The 19,523-nt window shown below is 36.4% G+C and overlaps 1 protein-coding gene across 1 annotated transcript in view; it reads left to right on the top strand.

Annotated features, from left to right (window-relative positions):
* Positions 1-19,523, top strand: part of VWA8 (von Willebrand factor A domain containing 8) — a 427,846-nt gene that overhangs the window by 268,663 nt on the left and 139,660 nt on the right. The window contains exons 27-30 of the mRNA XM_032150771.2: positions 7,984-8,092; positions 9,856-9,994; positions 12,114-12,313; positions 18,660-18,770. Coding sequence (XP_032006662.1) covers positions 7,984-8,092; positions 9,856-9,994; positions 12,114-12,313; positions 18,660-18,770 — 559 coding nt within the window. The remainder of the gene's footprint in view (positions 1-7,983; positions 8,093-9,855; positions 9,995-12,113; positions 12,314-18,659; positions 18,771-19,523) is intronic.

Below are 19,523 nucleotides of genomic sequence, written 5' to 3'. Positions count from 1 at the left end.
AAGTAGCTGAGATTGTGTTTTCATCTGTGTGTACTGCAGTGTGTGTTACAGGATTGTACTTAGTATTTATCTTTTCAGAGCAGGGCCAGATGTGCCTATTTGCAGACAGAAAGCTTCATCTCTTTTGAATTTGTCCTTGAAAGGATATCTGCCTAGAATCGGTTTTCTGCTTTAAAAATTTACATAGTTGTGCCATCAATAGCAGCTGCTACTTTTCTAACAAAGAACAACTATGGAGTCTTCAAAGTATCAGAGGCATCAAAAAGAACATCCCCCTGCCAGGGCCTGTCTTTGGAATACTTTCATTAGATTTCTCTTTGAAAGTCAGAATGATTATCAGTTTACTGTTTATCCTACTAACGTAAAATATTCTTTGTTTAAAGTTTTGTGCCTGTCTTTCATTTTCCCAAACTATTATATGTCATAATTTTCTTTTTGTAGTCATAGTTTTTTCAAATAAGTTCATGGTGTTGATCGTGGAGTTCTAAGGTGTACAGTTCCACTCTGAATGACTATTTAATTTCATTTCAGAAAGAGCTGTTTTTCAAAACTGATAAAGTCTACTTAATGACATCTCAAAAGTGTCATAAGCAGAAGAGTGGTGATGAGTTTTATATTGTCATAGTCTTTGCCTTATATTCTCTTGGCATATTATGAAGTAGCTTCACAGCCATTCCATTTGCTTTTAGCTCATTTATGGGGATACAAAACAAATCTACATAGAAATTTTCAAGATCTATGAATCTTCTCTCATGCATGCAGTAGCACAGAATGATTCTTGATCCCTTAAGCATTTAAAAGTGATGTTTTATGAAAGCCTGTCTCCTAGCTGAATAGAAATCACCAATCCCCACCTGTAGCTATCCTTTCTAGTATACCTGCAAAGTAGAGTGCATCATTTGTTGAGTCTTGTAAGTGAAGGAAATGGTCGACATGTAATCAGAATGCAAAGGGAAAATGTACCATAGTAGTTTGCAAATTGCCATTGAGATGAGAAACAAGTAGGTCAAAATGTTGGCAGTTATAATATAACTAAGCATTCTTTCATTTACCAGACACTTACTTAGTGGTAAACAACATATAGGGAGTATGAATTATAAAGATGACGAAGACTCATTATCTGCCTTCGAAGCGATCGCAGTTAATTGGGAAAGCTGTCAAGTGAAAGACTGACTTGTAGCCAGGAGTGGTGGTGCATGCCTGTAGTCCCAGCTACTCAGGAGACTGAGGCAGGAGGATTCCTTGAGCCCATAAGTTCAAGGCTGTGGAGCACGATGATTGCACCTCTGAATAGCCACTGCACTCCAGCTGGGCAACATAGCTAGACCCTGTTTCTTTAAAAAAAAAAAAAAGAGAGACAGAGTGACTCATGTGAAGTTAGAGCCACACAAGAGGGAACCAAGACTCAGGATTGCAGCCATCTGCCCTGGGGAAGAGTCAGTGAAGATAGAGAGGCTGAATCATTAAATTATTCTCCAGGCAAATAAGGGAAGAACACTGGACACATTTTAAGAAAATATGGTGCATTTTGGAAACTAAAGGCCCTTTGGCAACTAACTCAGGGTTAAGTGAGTGGTGAGGCTGAAAGGAAGAGATCAGAGTTTCAATCAGAGAACAACATGGTTACCTTTCTAATTTAAAAAGACTCCTTTTTGGTTTTCTAAAAGTAATAAACTGAAAGGCGGTGAACCTAAAGGCAGGAAGACCTGTTGCAAAGCAGTTGCAGTAACCCAGGTGATGAAGAATGAGGCCCACATTGTGGCCGTGGCAATGAAAAAGAGGTACAACAGCGAGAGAGGATTAGGTGGCAGAACTGATGGATTCTGAATACTAGAGATCCAAATGAGTAAGATGTAAGGCTTATTCTCAGTGCATTAACACTCTAGTAAGGAAAACATGTAAAACTACCAACCTTATTATGCAATGTTATATTCAAAGTGCTGTATTCATAGTAGAGTTTTCATCCTGTGAGTCCTTCTTGTGAGAAATACAGGAAATTTTTCTCTGGGAAAGTTTTCGACAACTGGGAGAGTTTCAGTCCCAGTTATTCTTGTTGTGGATGATTAGAAAAGGAAAGAACATAAGATTAGAAAATACTAAGATGCAGCTGATAAAGCAGATGGCAGAAAGAGAGAAGACTTTTTTTCAGTGAAACGTGAAGAGAGATGAAGGAAAGGAAACCCTGGCCCCAGAACTAGTCTGGCAACTTCTGTGAGGAGGAAGAGAGCCAGAGATGTGTGGAGCAAGCTGACAACATCTGCTTTAGCACTGAGTGACGCTGGGCAACAGCACTAAACTACAGTGTCATTCTGGGTATCGGGGAGTATATTTGAGAAGTGCCTGCCAAGAATAGCAAATTTCCCAAAATCTTCCATCTCATACATCTAGATTACTCTGCATTTCTGTCATCTCTGCAGGACCTAGGTGGCAGAGGTATACAAGTCTAAGTTATGAAGTGGAAGCCATAATAGCTAAATGCAGAACCAAGCACAGAAAAAGAAAATATGTACAAATACTCACGTATACATCATTTGCAGCAAAGCCAAATTAATTTACCAACATTCTGAAGTTTCTAGCAAATAAAGGAAGATATTACTGGGAATTAATAATGGTATCCATTGTTACTAATTTAAAGTATGTAAAGGGGCATTTGTATTATCTCTCTTTAATGTGCTGTTTTTTTCTTTTAGTACACACAAATTTTTTTTTTTTTTTTTAGACTGAGTTTCACTCTTGTTGCCCAGGCTGGAGTGCAGTGGTGCGATCTTGGCTCACCGCAACCTCCGCCTCCCCGGTTCAAGCAATTCTCCTGCCTCAGCCGTCCAAGTAGCTGAGATTACAGGCATGCGCCACCACGCCTGGCTAATTTTTTTTTGCATTTGTAGTAGAGACGGGGTTTTTCCATGTTGGTCAGGCTGGTCTCGAACTCCCGACCTCAGGTGATCCGCCCGCCTCAGCCTCCCAAAATGCTGGGATTACAGGCGTGAGCCACTGCGCCCGGCCCCATATAAAAATATTTTAAGGGATTTCTTGGTTTACTTCTGACCTGCTCTCTCAAATTTCTTCTCTCTCAGGTCTTTAATGTGAAAAGTATAGATTCTATAGAACTTTATTCTAAGAGTTTCTAGGAGTTTTGTATGTATAAATTTATGTGGAAACCCAGAAGTGTAAGGAATTCATTTTTCCCAGAAAGGAATATAGGGGAGTGGGGAGTAATGCAAGGGAGAGTGACATTTGAACTGGCACTTGGGAATAAGAAGGATTTCACCAAGGAGGCCAGAGCAGAAAGGAATTCTAGGCAGAGGTAATGGCCTCCTGGAAGCATGAAAATGCATAGCATGTTCAAGAATAGCAACTAATAGTTTGAGGTGGCTGAGACTGAAAGGAAGGGATAAGCACAAAGCCAGAATTATTAGTCAGGGCTATTCCATGAAAGGCTCCAGTGAACTTTGTTGGACAACTCAACTTAATTTTTGCCAGAAATTAGATTTAAAACATCAGGAATGAGTGAGGCCTGCTAAAATTGGAGTTGTTATTTTTCTTCTCAAAGATGGTAGTAATTGTTGAATTTTTGAGAGTTGGTGAAACAGCCCTGAAGGGTTCCGTTATTCCCATGAAAATTAGTAGTTCTTGTGGTAAGGAAATGTTTTAGGAATTGTTGATAATAGGTATGTCAACAACTTCCAATTGCATAATGCCCCTAGAAAGATCCAAATCTTTTGCATGTGTTTTCTTTCATATTCCAAAAATAGTATTGGCAAATGTTCAGAGAAGGCAGAAATTTGCCAGAACATACTGTTTTAAAACCCAGCTCACCTCTTTATGGAAGCAATCTTAGACAAATCTGTTGCATGTCATTCAGCCTATAGTACTTGGCTTTGGTGTCCATATGCATCATGCTATGAATTGTATGTGTGTGTTTTAAAAAAAGAAAACCTTTTTTGTTCTTTCTGTAACTGGCTCAAGTACTATAATTTGACCTGAGTCATAATTATGATACTCACCTTTCTTTTAGTCCAAACTTTTACTTCCAGATCCTTATTATCATTTCCACAAGGGATTAAGAAATGCCAAACATAGGAACTGAAATACTTCACTGTTTTTAAAAAACATAAATTCATGAATGACATTGAAGATAAAAAGTAGTGCTATTTATGGGCCTTAAGTTCCTCCTCCTTCCCCATGAAATCAAATCCACACATCATTCCAGCTAGGACTTTAACAAAGTTAAACAATACAAGTGACAAAGTCTTAAAGCTATGGAAAATGGCATTATTGTTTTAATCAAATCAGTTATTAAAACTTAAGTCTGGTCAGAGTTGGATGACATAGTTCACTAAGGGAATAGAGGGCCTTTTGCTAGCTGGTTATTTAGAGTTTCCCCTAAATTAATGTTGATTATGTTTCAAATTCCAAAGCTTGCTCATTTACCGAAATATCATATAATGCTTCCCCTTTCCCTTGACTACTAACTTACCAAGGGAGAGAAAGTTAGTAATGATCAAATTTTCCCACAGCTTATTCGGAGGTCTTAGTAGTGGAAAATAAATGAGGGTCTTGGGTATACCTCAGTTTGGCCAGCCTAGAACCTACAGTAAAAGTCCAGAAACAATAATACCCCATGTTACCAAGGGACAGGATGGAGTCAGTTTGATTGTGTAACTCCAGGACACCCTTGTGTTATGTGTCTTTCAGTTTAGTTATTACTGCCAATAGCATCATGTTATGTGGTTCTGAAGTAGATTCTATATAGGGTACCTGGAGGTCCTTCCCATACCCTGCCAACCAAACAGCCAGTGCTATTTTTATATAGAGCCAGGCAACGTATAATTTCCATGACTGTTATTTAGAATGAGTTGGCAAGTTCAAACCAGATTTTATGAACATGCCTGGCATTGTCAGTAAAATTCTGAAAGTTGAGCAAAGTTACTTTTTCTCAAATGGATGAAGCTTTTTTATTTTCTTAAGCATTTGTATGATCGTTTTGTAAGGTTTATGTAAGAATATATTAGATCAATTTTTTAGGCTAGGTATCAACCAAAGATCGTTGTAATTAATGATCTCCCCTGAATTAAATTAAATTTCAAGATGTGAAACTGTTTCTGTTGTTTTCAAAGAAACAATTTGGGATGTATTCAGAGCTTGTTTTTATATGCTTTAATAAAGCATGTGTATCTATCAGGGGATCTGTTCTGTTGGTAACTATAGATATTTTCATTCTGATTATTTATTTTCACTTCAGAGTATCAAGACAATGCAAGACTATAAAACTTACCAGTGACACTTCTCTCTACTCTCTTCCTTGATCCTCACAGACTCCCCAAGCTGTAAGGAACTTTACAGATCATTCCCTTCATCTCACAAATGAAGAAATTAATATCAAGCAAAGTCAAAAAGACAAAAAAAAATTAATACTTAGAGAAAACAATGGACTTTCCTCTTCCTGAGTTTATATAGCAGGTTGATAAAAGAACTAAAACCCAAATCTCTTGCAGTCTGTTACATTATGTCTTCTATGCTGGCAGAATATTAAGTGTATCTCCTTTTATTTTTCTGTTTCTACATTTGGAGCCCCAATTCTCCTTCGGTGAACTGCTGAAAGCAAGTGTAAAATATAGTTTATTCCCTAAACCAAGAGAGAGATCCCAGTCTATGTTTTTAAGATCTGGCCTATTAACACAGAAATGTATTTTTATTACACTCAAAAGAGAGAACACAGTAATTGTAAAACCCCTTTATTCCCCTAATTCGGTACCCTCCCCCTGACCCCCTGCACATACACATTCTTTCCTGGTAAAAAGATGGAAGTAAGTGGGTCACCGATTGAGATAATTGTCCAGATACTTAAAATATATTTTAGATGATAGATTCGAAAGTGTGTGTGTGGTTTTGAGAGATTTATGTCATATGATTTAGAAAAATTTCAGTGTAAATTTCTTTTTAATTTCTTTCCTCTTGTGATAAACATTAGCATTCAAAAGGGATGAAAATCATATTCTACTAGAATGCTTCTATTATTTTATACAAAAAATATCTTAGCCTTACATGATCTTATTAAGCATATGGAAATATTATGTCAGACTACTTTTTTACTGTAAATAAAATAATTTCTAAATATAAACATGTGTTCTTTTAATGGTCATCAAACTCATTCCAAGGATACATTTCAATTTGTAGCCATGTGCATATTATTTTTAAAGAGCTTTTAACTCTGAATCACTAATTTTCTAATGCATTAAATGACAAATCAATGGTTCCTATTTTAAAGACTCAAATAAAAGATAGTATGATTAAAAAGTGAAGACTTGGCTCACACTTGTAATCCCAGCACTTTCGGAGGCTGAAGCAGGAGGATCACTTGGGTCCAGGAGTTTGAGACCAGCCTGGACAACACAGCAAGACCCTGCTTCTACTAAAAATAAAAAATGAAAAAATTAGCCAGGCATAGTTTTGCATGCCTGTAGTCCCTGCTACTCAGGAGGATGAGGTGGGAGGATCATGAGTCCAGGAGTTCAAGGATGCAGTGAGCTGTGATTGCACTACTGCCCTCCAGCTTGGGTGACAGAGTAAGACCCTGTCTCAAAGAAAAAAAAAATGAAGACTTAAAAAAAATTATCTGGGCCGGGCGCAGTGGCTCACGCTTGTAATCCCAGCACTTTGGGAGGCCGAGGCGGGTGGATCACGAGGTCAGGAGATCGAGACCACGGTGAAACCTCGTCTCTACTAAAAATACAAAAAAATTAGCCAGGCGTGGTGGCGGGCGCCTGTAATCCCAGCTACTCGGAGAGGCTGAGGCAGGAGAATGGCGTGAACCCGGGAGACGGAGCTTGCAGTGAGCCGAGATTGCGCCACTGCACTCCAGCCTGGGCGACAGAGCAAGACTCCGTCTCAGGAAAAAAAAAAAAAAAAAAAAAAATTATCTGCTGTTTTATGCTTTAGTATTGCCATGTTGGTTTTGGCAAATCACCTTATTTGAAAGTCATTTTAAATAAAAGGGAATCTAAATACAGAATGATTCCATTAGAAATCAGCATTTAGCTCCCTTGGTGGATTAGTGCTGAAAGTGGCCTCACAGGTGCTTCTGGATGCCAGTAATGCTCTACCTCTTTGGGTACTGGTTACACATGTGTGCAGAGCTGACATATTTATGTGGACATTTTAGTATGTATTTTATATTTTAATTCAAAGTGAAAAAAATTAAGATGCCAAAATAAAGTCTATGAAACTTGCCCTATACAACATACAAATGTGGGACTAGTAGTATGGTGTACTCTTCATTATGTGATTCCAAATACTAGTAGTATGGTCCACTCTTCATTATGTGATTGTCTGGGCACGGTGGCTCATGCCTGTAATCCCAGCACTTTGGGAGGCCAAGGCGGGCGGATCACCTGAGGTCGAGACCAGCCTGACCAACATGGAGAAACCCCGTCTCTACTAAAAATACAAAATTAGCCGGGCATAGTAGTGCATGCCTGTAATCCCAGCTACTCAAGAAGGCTAAAACAAAAGAATTGCTTGAACCCAGGAGGCAGAGGTTGCAGTGAGCCGATATCACACAATTGCACTCCAGTCTGGGCAACAAGAGTGAAACTCTGTCTCAAAAAAAAAAGGAATAGACTGAAAAAATTGATAGATTGCTCCAATTTTTTAAAAAAAGTTTTCCTATACTCTACCAGAAATTTAGATGTTAAATTACTGCAATTCAAAGGAGTATGTATGTAAATCAATTATATTTGTCATTAAGGTAAAAATAGGACCTTGCCTTACCTTCTTAGTTTCTGAAATGTGGGATCTTTTTTGTCTTAAAGTATATTTTAAACATGATTTTATATACTGTCTTTTAATAAAATGAAGTATAACTCACTTCTAAGTAAAGCGTTCTTCAAATTTATTTGTGTGGTTGATAATAGATGGCTTGTTATTTTTTTCTATGACTTGGATACAGTAAGAAATACTTACTTTGCAAATCATCCTTAACAGGTTGCCTCTGCCAGAACAGACATTCATGGGCTACTGGACAATTGGTCAGGCAAGAAGTGGGATGCAAAAACTCTTGTGTCCAGTGGAAACTCATCATATAGACATAAAGGTTAATATCATCATTATTTTCTCTTAAAATGTTGAACCTTTTAAATTTTGCTGTATCTTCCCTGGAGATAATCCAAACAATCTCAGAAATGATTTCTGATGTTATTTTAGCTTCTGCTCTAACTTTCAAATCAGGCTGGCCTCTCAGTAGATAATTCCTAAAGGCTAGATAGAATTTCTAAAGAGCTAATTGGATAATGAGAGTCAGGTATGTTACATATTTTCCTAGGAAAGTTGCTCTGTGATATTTGTCTTGTGCTGATAGGATTAAAACTGTGCTTTTTGATTTTTGGCCTCTTTTTAGCCACACATTGTTGCCAGGTTCAGTCTTCATGTGAAAGTAAAGGAAATAACCATCAGTTACTAGTTGTAATAGAAGTCCCTCTAGGTATTTCAAGCAGAAAGGAATTTACTGTGAGAAATTAGATGCTTGTAAAATCATTAGGAAGGGCAGCAGGAACAGAAGTTGAGGGGCAACACTGGACTTCTAATTTCAAGATCAGTATTTCTGCTTCTGCTGTCATCCCTGCTGCTGAGGGCAGCACAGTACAGCAGTGTCAGCAAACATTTTCTCTAAAGGACCACAGAGTCAATATTTTAGGCTTTGTGGCCTTACAGATTCTGTTGCAACCACTCAACTCTGCCATGTAGTGCAAAATCAGCCATGGCAGTACGTAAACAAATGGAAGTGGCTGTGTTTCACTAAAATTTTATTTATAAAAAAAACAGGCTGTGGGTCAGACCTGGCCTGGAGGCCATAGTTTGTCAACCCTTACAGTAAGACAAAGTGAAACACACCCAGACATGTGCTAATCCAACTGTTCATTTTTGTCAGAGCCTCCTTGTCTGCTATCACTGCAAGAAGATGGCCACTACCTCTTTCCTGCCTTCCAAATCTCATTCAGGTGCATTTAATTGGCAAAACCTAAATCATTTCCAGAACCCTTTTTAAAGAGAGTATGGGAAATGCAGTTTCTTACTCCCTAGCCCTCAAGATATAGACTAGATAGAAGAGGGGTGGTGGGTGGGGGACATGGATGCCAATATCTAGTCCAAACATTTTTGATTAATTAGGGACCGTAGGGCATGCAAATCACTGGTTTTTGCTTACATTTATAGCATTCTTTCAAGAAGTCATATCTAAGTACCCAGAACTAATATTCTTAACATTATTAAATTAGCTCCTCTGCTTATATTTATATTGAATAATTATCACGATGTGTGAAATACTCTATCCTTCATAAGTCACCACTAGTGGTTATCAGTAAGTTTGGTTTTTTTAAAAAATTTCAAATGCCACATGTTTTGCATTTAATTTAAAATACCCAGGTTTAACCATTACATTTCTGTGTAATGACATAAAAATCCTTCTTCACAATGGAAATGTATCAGGCTCTGGCTCATTCATTTGCAAACTATTCTCCTGGTTTGGACAGCTCTGCGTCCTGATACTTGGAGTTCAAAACTGCCTCTCGCCTTAGGAAGGAATGAAGAAATGAGAAATGCTATGGGATTTTGCATCTGGTATATTTTGTGAGTAAAAAGAAAAAGTGAGAAAATAAGATAGCACATGTGAAAGCATTTATAAGTGCAAGTGTATGATATTATTGTTGTTATGAGTACTAAGCCTGTCAATAAATTGAAAAAAGGTATAGCAGGATATTAAATACTTGAATGTTAAAGTTTATATTTGGAAGAACTTTAGCTTTTCTACATTTTGGTGACAACCAAAATATCTTAACCGAGATAACTGCTTTATTATAGGGTCCAGCACTTATAAATATACAGGAGTATCCAATAGAAAGACATGAAGAAAGATCCCTAAACTTTACTGAAGAATGTGCCTCCTGGAGAATACCATTGGATGAAATTAATATAATCTGTGACATTGCTACATCACATGGTATGTCTGCTTATTCTTTTGATCTTTCCCTCCTGCATATGTTTTTTTAAAAGATGGATTAAAATAATCTCTAGACATCAAAAGGTTTATGATAGACTTGGTGTCTGTCATTCTTAGATTGGATAGCAATTATATGTAATTTAGAACTAATTTCCTCTAACAACCTAACAAAATGCTATTGTGGAATCCACATAAGCACTGCTGAGTTTGTATGCACATGTCTGTTTCTCATTACAATTGTAGCACAAAGTTAAACACACCCAGGCATGTGCTAAAAATAGAAGGGAAAAATAAAAAGGAGAAACATTGGGTTTTTTGGCTGGGATTCCAGTTTGGTGATTACATGAACCATGAAAGTAGGGCTGGAGTGATTTGCAGTCATTGAACTTCTAATTGTAAAGGATGGCAAATAAAGAATGTGAATTTTTGGCATCCACACTTCTGGACTGTTACCATTACCTACTGATTCATGCAGTGGGCTCTGGGTACATTTTGGCAGAAGTTCCTCAACTGCTGTCAGTTACTAAGGTGATATAAACAGAAGTGGTGGCTGGGAGAAGGGAGAGTCTCTAACTTGATAAGATGAGAATTGTTGAGACAAAAATTGGTATCTTGTTTTTGTGCCTATAAGTTCTGTTGATGTAGTTTATTCCACAAATCTCCTATTTTAAATAAAAATATGTGCTTTAAAAAATATAGTTTTTCTTAAATTGGTAAAAGATAAATATAAATCTTGTATCTATATGTTTAAGACAAAGACTGAACTGCATTTAATGCCTGCAAAAAGAGAAAACCGTTAATGAGTTTATTAAGTACATTTCTGTTAACACTTTTGCTGTATTCCCAATGCCCTATATTATGCAATAAATGTTGAATAGAACTTATTTGTGTTGATAATGGAAGCATTATGAAAGATCCATAAATTATAAATTCTGTGGTTCTATCTCATAATTGAAACTGTAACATCTACAGTTTGCATTGTCTCCTAAAAAAATATGTCTTTTTCAGTCCTGTTGACTTGTGTTTTTTATCAGTTAGCTCATTTATTTAAATTTACTATATCTTTATATATAATATGTGTGATATGTATAATATATCATTATATATAATAAATAGATATGACGCACACACACACAGACATACACATGTGTTCCAGATTTTCCAGGGTAGTCCCAAATTTAAATAACGTATCTTATTGTCATATCTTGTGTCTTAATTTGGGGTTTGAAAAATATGACCGTTGTAAAATAGATACCTGGGTGATAGGTGATGCTGATACCATTTATTATGCAAAAGTAGCTTAATCCCTTGCTTCAACGGTGACCACATAAGAGATTATGAGAAACTTAGTCCAGAGCCTGGCTACTCAAAAGGGAGGATCTCAAACCAGCAGCATTAGCCTCTCCTGGGAGTTTGTTGGAAAGGCAGAATCTGAAACCCCACCCCAAACCTCCTGAAGCAGAGTCTGCAGTTTTATTAGATCACCAGGTGATTCATAGGCACTTGAAATTTGAAGAAGCACTGACTTCTTCAAATGGAAGGAAATGGACTTAGGTACCCAGATTGAAAAGACAGAGATTTTATAGTAAGAAATACTCAAATATGAACAAAAGTTCGGAAAATAAGATCCATAGAGCTAAGATTTTTTAAATGGAATTACTTATTTACAGCAAGAAAATCTTAAAGAGCTAGTAACTATCTGGAAAATGCAAGATTAGCAGATAGAAGACGTTGACCAACTGGTGTCCATCCGAACCAACAAGAGAACAGACCTTCACTGTAGCACTAAGCACGTTACTGTCATACAAGGAAGAATTTCCTGACATTGAGGATTGTTTAATATTTAATGGTTTTATCACAAGATATTATGACATTCTTTGGGGAACAAATAGATAGTCAATTTTTTCAAGTAGATAGGTGTGACCTTATCTACATTTAGGGTCGAAACTAAGTTGTTTCTTATGGTCTTTTCAGCCTAATCAAGCCATGATACAAATCATCTCCTGAGTTCCAACTCTGTGTTCCAGCTGTGTATTCATGATTCAGTTTTCACTAGACCTCTTGGCCAATTAGAAAATTGGTTGCCAGCCACAAAATTAACACCTTTTTGTCATTTCAGAAAATGAGCAAAATACTCTCTATGTAGTTACATGCAATCCTGCTTCCCTGTACTTTATGAATATGACTGGGAAAAGTGGCTTCTTAGTGGACTTTTTTGATATCTTCCCAAGAACAGCCAATGGCATTTGGCACCCTTTTATGACAGTGGCACCGCTGGGAAGTCCTCTCAAAGGTCAAGTGGTTCTCCATGAGCAGCAGGTAAAGCACACCAGGCTACAATTATGTGAAGAATGACTTACATGAAAGGCAAGAGTGATTAGAAACCTATAACTGTGAAAAGATGTGCTTTCATGTGATCAAGGAGAGGAGCTGGAGGGATGGGTCAGAAGTTGCATTTTATCAGTACCACAAAGGCAGGCTAATATCTTCCTTTCTCTAGAGACTTCAACATGACCTATACCTCTAGAAACAGGTAAGTCAGAGTTTTTCAACCTCGACACTATTGACATCTGAGGTCAGATGATTCTTTGTTATGAAGCTTACACTCACTTTGGGGAGATAGACAAGTAAACCAACAAATGAACATGCCAGTTTCAGGTAATGATAATTGTTATATATAGAAACAGAGTAATGTCCAAGGGAGTGATGTGGATGGGGTAGGAGGAATTGAGGTGAATGGTATTAAAAAGAGTGCTGAGATATTTCCTTTTAGGAGATGACATTTTATCTGAGACCTGAATGACATTTTTTGGTAGAGACAGTCATGTAAATACACCAAAGGGAATACAGTGAGATCCATCCATATCTAATGATGCTCAAGTTCTATCCATCATTTACTATGGATTAGTACACTAAGATTATACTAGTGACAAGCACAGATGCCCGGAGTCAGGCTAAAAATAATTCCAAACAAAACACATATATCAGAAGACAGATTGTGTTTCAATTAGTGATAATTCTAAAGGTCTAAGTTAATCTATACAATACCAATAGAAAGGAGCCTAATGTTTTTGTATACCTATTATCTATCTAGTATATACCAAGTACTACACTAAGCATATTATTCATTCAACAAATATATCATGTGCCTCCTACTGGGGATACTGCAGTGACCAAAAATACCCACAAACTCTTGTTCTCAAAAGCTTACATTCTGATGCAGGAAGATAGACAATAAGCAAAATAAATAATTATATCTTAAATTAGAAGGTGAGAAACAAGAGGGAATAAGATTGCAATTTAAAATAAGGCAGGCAGGGATTGCCTAATTGAAAGCGGGATATTTAAACAAAGATTTTAGAGAGGTGAAGAGGAGAACAGGTGTCTGGAAGAAGAGAGTTCTAGACAAAAGGAATAGTAGGTTTAAAGGCCCAGAGTCTAGAAACATGCCTCTTCATCTTTGAAGAAGTGTAGTGGGGAAGATTGAATAAGAGGGAAGTAGGAGGAGGTGAGATAAAGAGGTTACACTGTGGGTTGGAGTAGGGGCAAAGTGAAGGGGGTGGTGAGAAGCGGGTTGTGTAGAGCAGGGGTCCCCAACCCCCAGGCCGCAGACCAGTATTGGCTCCTGGCCTGTTAGGAACTGGGCCGCACAGCAGGAGGTAAGTGGTGGGTAAGTAAGCATTGCTGCCTGAGCTCCACCTCCTGTCAGATCAGCCACAGCATTACATTTTCATAGGAGTGTGAACCCTATTGTGAACTGCGCGTGCAAGGAATCTAGGTTGTGCGCTCCTTGTAAGAATCTAATGCCTGATGATCTTAGAAAGAACAATTTCATCCTGAAACCATCCTACACACCCACACAGCCCCCACCCCACCTCCCCAGTCAGTGGGAAAATTGTCTTCCACGAAACTGGTCCCTGGTACCAAAAAGGTTGGGGACCACTGGTGTAGAGTCTTATAGGCCGTGGAAGTTTCTGGGTCCTGACTATGAGTAAAAGGGGAAGACATGAGGAGGTTTTGAGCAGGGAGCTAGCATGATTAAAGGATTTCTCTGGGTGCTCTGTGTAAATAGTCTGTAGGTGCTAAGGCACAATAAGGAAACTAGTTAAGAGATAATGGTGGTTTGGAGGAGGATGGGGCTCATAAGCAATGACAGATTCTAGATATATTTTGAAGGTAGAACCAACAGGATTTCCTAACAATTCCAATATTTGGGGTGAGAGAGAGAGAGTAAAGGACAACCGTAAAATTTAGGGACTGAGCAACTTGAAGTTTCCATTGACTAAGATGGGGAAGCAATCAGTTTGGGAGGGAAGCTCAGATGATATTAGATTCAGTTTGAGATGTCTATTAAATATCCACATAGATGATAAGACTGGAGTTCAATGGAGAGCTCCTACCAGGAAATACAAGCTTCGGATTCATTAACAAATGTTCTTTAAAGCCATGAGACTGAAAGAACTCACCAAGAGAGTGAAAGTAAATAGAGAACAGAAGTTCAAACACTAAGCCTTGGGGCAGTAAAATATTAAGAAATCAGGGAGATGAGGAAGAATCAATGATGGAGTTTGAAAATGAGTGACCAATAGAGTAGATAGATAAACTGAGGAGTGTGGTATCCAGGAATGCAAGTGATGAATGTCTCAAAGATAAGGATCAATTGTTAAATGCTGATGACATAACATGTAAGAGATTGCTTACATTACTCATGTTATTCTTCCAACTGCCCAGTGAGGGTAGCTCTCAGCCACATTTACGTATGAGAGGACTGAGGCTCAGACTTCAAATAACTTGTCTGGCAAGTACATAGTAGAACTGAGATTCATAGCATATTGGATTGACCCTACCAGAATTAAACATCACTTACTCTCTCACTCACTACAGATTTGGGGAAAAAGATTAGTTTGAAAACTTAAAAAGTACTCATAGTAGGAGAATATTTTTTAAATGCAGTGTTGTTACTTATGAATATTTAAAGAGTAAAGTGCTACCAAGAAATAATACTTTCACTAATCAAGAGAAAAGTATTGCATAATATGTCAGTAGTTCATTGAGGAAATAAGTCAACTTTAACTTTAGTCCTTGCCACCAGAAATTATCATAAATTCTGAGTTAGAAGTATTTTTCTGATTTTGTTTTCACTTTTGTATTTTTACTTTTACTTTCTCCTAGGAGCGGAATTTATAAATATCCAGATATTGTTTATAAAACTTTATCTCCTGAAAATTGGAATGAGGGTTTTACTTTATAGATTTTCAACAAAGTATCGATGCCATTGAATTTAACTTTATAGCCAAAACAATCTGTCATAAAAGGTACATGATATCTTGGTGGTTTTAATTTAGTAAGTCAGTCAAAATTGGATGAGACTACATTTGGAATATTTAAACAGTCCTGCCACATTTTCAGCTGTCAAATTAGCTGTCAAATTTACATACACAAATTCTTTAATAAAAGTGCCAGATTTGTAGGTTCTCAGCAAGAGTTTTATTTCCTCAAAAGGTCCAATTATTTGGTAACATTGCTGATTAATACCCTGTTTAATTTCAATTGCTTTCATGAAAGAAAATCTGATTTTCATTGTGAAGCTGTGCTTGACTTCCATAACCAGCATCTTGCCTCCTTATACATACACTGCCTTACTTATCCCTTTGGCCGCAGTTTCAAGTTTTCCAGAAAACTGCTTCGGAACCCTGAGCAGACCTGCACACCTTATCTGTATACTTCCTCTCTACCTGTCCTCTAAACTGCCTTCTCTTTTCCCAGAGGAAGTATCTTAATTATTTTACAATATACCTCTGTCAAGATGTCAGACCTATAAAATTCCATGTGAAGAGCACACAGCTGTGAAATTTAACAACTGATAAATAATTCTAGTGGAATGAAAAATAAGTAGACTGCCATCAATTCCTTCTTCTTCATTCTACCCTAACTGAAAATGAAGCAAAAATATTGTAGAGAAGTACTTCCATGAATTTGGCTATTCCTTGTCTTTTTAACGTAAAGCTTTGCTACAGATGCATATGCCTGGTTAGTTTAAGAAGTTTTTCAAAAATTCCTTGCTAAAATAAAATCTTAAGTAAGGAAAGGGAAACTTTGCCATGCCTAAAAATGAGACTCTCCCCTTCCCCCACTCCCCATGAGATTATTTATTACATCTGTACAAAGTTTAGAATTTCAGATTTAGGGACATTGAGGTCATCCAGAGGTTACTTTTCTCCCAGTTAAATACAAACATAATAAAATTGCTCACTTGCGTCTCCTCCCTGCCCCCTTAAAGGAGTGCCAAAGCCACAGTTACGTGTACTCATGTGTGACGCAAAATTCTATTTTTAAACCCAGACAGAATCTATCATTAGTCATTTACAGAAGGAAACCATTAACATCTAAAAGGATGGATGGAGCAACAGAACTCCTTCATGTTGCCAACTGCTTATAAACTAATTCTAAATACAGCAGTGGCTGGAAATACATGTTTTCTGTCACTTAGAAAGATACAGTTTTTTAGTTCACTTATGCCATGTTATGAATATGTAAGTATTAGACCCTAAAAAGGTAGAAAAATGGAAGACGATAGTAACTTCTTTTTCTGCTTGATCATATTTGTTTAATCAACTGCCTATTCTTATGTTTACTCATTTTTGGGCATGAAACATTTTTAGGACTTACTTTTGCTTACAAAGGCTAATATTATCCCAAATTGCTTAAGTGCTAAGAATTCATTTTAATGTTGTACATATTTATTATACAAGAAAGATTTTTTCCATCAAAAAATACTTAATTCAAAAAATATTGAATCTAGAATAGAGATTAGAAATTTTTAACTTAATTTTATTTTTTTCTTAAGGAAAACTCTAAGGTATCATTACCATTTTCAAAACTGTCAAGTAGTGGTGAATGATACTTCTTGTATGTTAATTTTTAAAAGAATATTTCTAACACACATTCTTAATGGAGAATTATATCTTATACAGAATGATACATTCTTTTTTTTTTTTTTTTTTTTTTTTTTTTGAGACGGAGTCTCGCTCTGTCGCCCAGGCTGGAGTGCAGTGGCGCGATCTCGGCTCACTGCAAGCTCCGCCTCCCGGGTTCATGTCATTCTCCTGCCTCAGCCTCTCCGAGTAGCTGGGACTACAGGCGCCCGCCACCACGCCTGGCTAATTTTTTGTATTTTTAGTAGAGACGGGGTTTCACCGTGGTCTCGATCTCCTGACCTCGTGATCCGCCCGCCTCGGCCTCCCAAAGTGCTGGGATTACAAGCGTGAGCCGCCGCGCCCAGCCTTAGAATGATACATTCTAAGGGTGATGTTTATGAAAGAAATTTAAGCTTTGTTAACATGCTTAGTAAAATTTTTTAATACAAATACAGAGTATATGGTGTGAAGTGAGTTATATGGTGCAAATACTATTTTAATTCTTGAACACTTCCACAAAATTAGCTTGTAAAATAAAATTAAAACCACACTGAGATGCTAGATTTGCAGATGCATCATTCATTTTTTTACATTTCTTTTTATTTCTCTAACTAAATTATATGACAGAAGGCAAGGGTCATGATTAATTCATTGTTGTATTCTTTATATATTGAATATAAGCTCCTCAATATTATGGAATAAATGAAAAAACACTTCACATTTTATTGTTTTCTATATTTTTCAAGGTTTGTATTAATTCTTCATGTGCTTTGTGACTTTATTTTCTCCAAAAGAAATTCTTCTTGAAATGAAAAGTTCACAAGAGTTAGGATAACTGGAGGAGCCCCACATTTAAAATAAAATAAAACAAAGAAAGAAAAGACACCTGCATAACAATGAGGTCTGACAAATAACTTGCAGGTACCTTTCTGCAAACCTGTTAGTCTAATCTTCAAAATTCTTTATATTTTAACTAAAAAGCCAACTTCTTTGCATCCATTTAAAATATTTAATTTTTTCTGGCTTTCTCAATGTTAAGTTTTTATTTCATGTATTTCAGTTCATTTATTTCAACACATAAGGTTTATTTATTTTCTTAAAAAACATATCCTAATTACTGAAAGATTACATCATTGCACAGCTATGATTAATAATGCTGCAGAAATCTGTTGTTTGTACTTTATTACAGCACCAAGTTCTTCAAGCTTGGTGAATTTCCAAATGAAGGAACACTCATTACTAGCTAGTTTCTTGGAGTCCTTCATATTTCTTGCCTACTCATCTTTATATCTATTTTATACCTATTTTCTAAATTGAACCTGGATTTAATTATGCACAATATAAGAGAGCTTTCAGCAGAGCATTCTGTAAGTATAATTTTGGTACAGGTAGATGAACTTCTTAAAATCATCAGTCCTTGTAATTTCCCTATAACTAGATAATAAAACAGAATCATGGTTCAACTAGCTTATATTTAAAAGGGAATGGTTTTTACATAAAAATATTTAAAGAGAATACTTTCTGCATCACATATTTAGAAATGTCTTCATAAAACCACCAAAAATTTTAAATTCTTCATTAAGAAAAATCACTTAATGTCTTTGTGATATTTCTTAAGTATTACAATATTGTCTTTGTTTTGATTTATCACTATAACCTTCACTGTCAGGTTGCCAAGAGGTTGCTGCTTTAAAAAAAAAAGAAAACAGAACAAATCTTGAGCTTTTCACTGTTTATATCATTTGCAGAGTAATGTTATCCTGTTGTTAGATACTACTGGCCGGGCCCTTCGTCGTCTCATCCTCCCTTCAGAGAAGCTTACATCTAAGAAACCTTTCTGGTGGAACAAAGAAGAAGCTGTAAGAAACACCACATTTGTCCAGCAAATTGCCAAGGATTTCTATAGCTTTCTAACCAGAAAGATGCATGCATGCCCATCCCTTTAAGTGCCTTTTGTTTGTTGTAATGCGCAAGAGAATTTCCTGTTATGCACGTATAGATTTTAACATGATATATATAACCATAGATATGTGTATAATTAAATATCAGTAAATTCTTTTTATGACATTATACTTGCATGAAGATTTGCCAGGACTGGACTAACAGTAAGAGAAAATTAAAAACTATTTGAATATGGTATTTCTAACAAATTTCTGATCATGAAGTCAATTTAACCTGTTTTCCAGTTATGTAGTTATGTTTTGGATTTATATGATAAAACTGTGGGTATGATACCTAATTTCCTCTATTAGACAAATAAGTGTTTTAGTTTATTAACTAAATTAAACTAGTAAGTAAATAGTTTAGGCCAACACAAGAGAATTTATTCTGCCATTCAGAAAAAAATAATGGATTTAAAATAAGGTTTACCCTCTGCCCTGCAAGTCAACATACTTAGGTCTTAAAAGACTATGAAAAAAGTGATATTTTAAAATGTCATAAATGTATTCTAATATAAGAAACAAAGTGTTTCCCATGTGTTTATTTTATGGTGTAAATTCCATGGTTAATCATTAGATAGCCTGTTATTGCTTAACAATGTTTGATGTTGTTTTTAAAATTTTAAATAAGAGGTTTTAGTACAGAGTTCACAGTAAATTTTGATATATAGT

Source organism: Hylobates moloch, unplaced genomic scaffold, assembly GCF_009828535.3.
Source record: "Hylobates moloch isolate HMO894 unplaced genomic scaffold, HMol_V3 SCAFFOLD_4, whole genome shotgun sequence".
NCBI lineage: Eukaryota > Metazoa > Chordata > Mammalia > Primates > Hylobatidae > Hylobates > Hylobates moloch.
The sequence above is the reverse complement of the archived record's forward strand: the minus strand, read 5'-3'. Positions and strand labels throughout refer to the sequence as shown.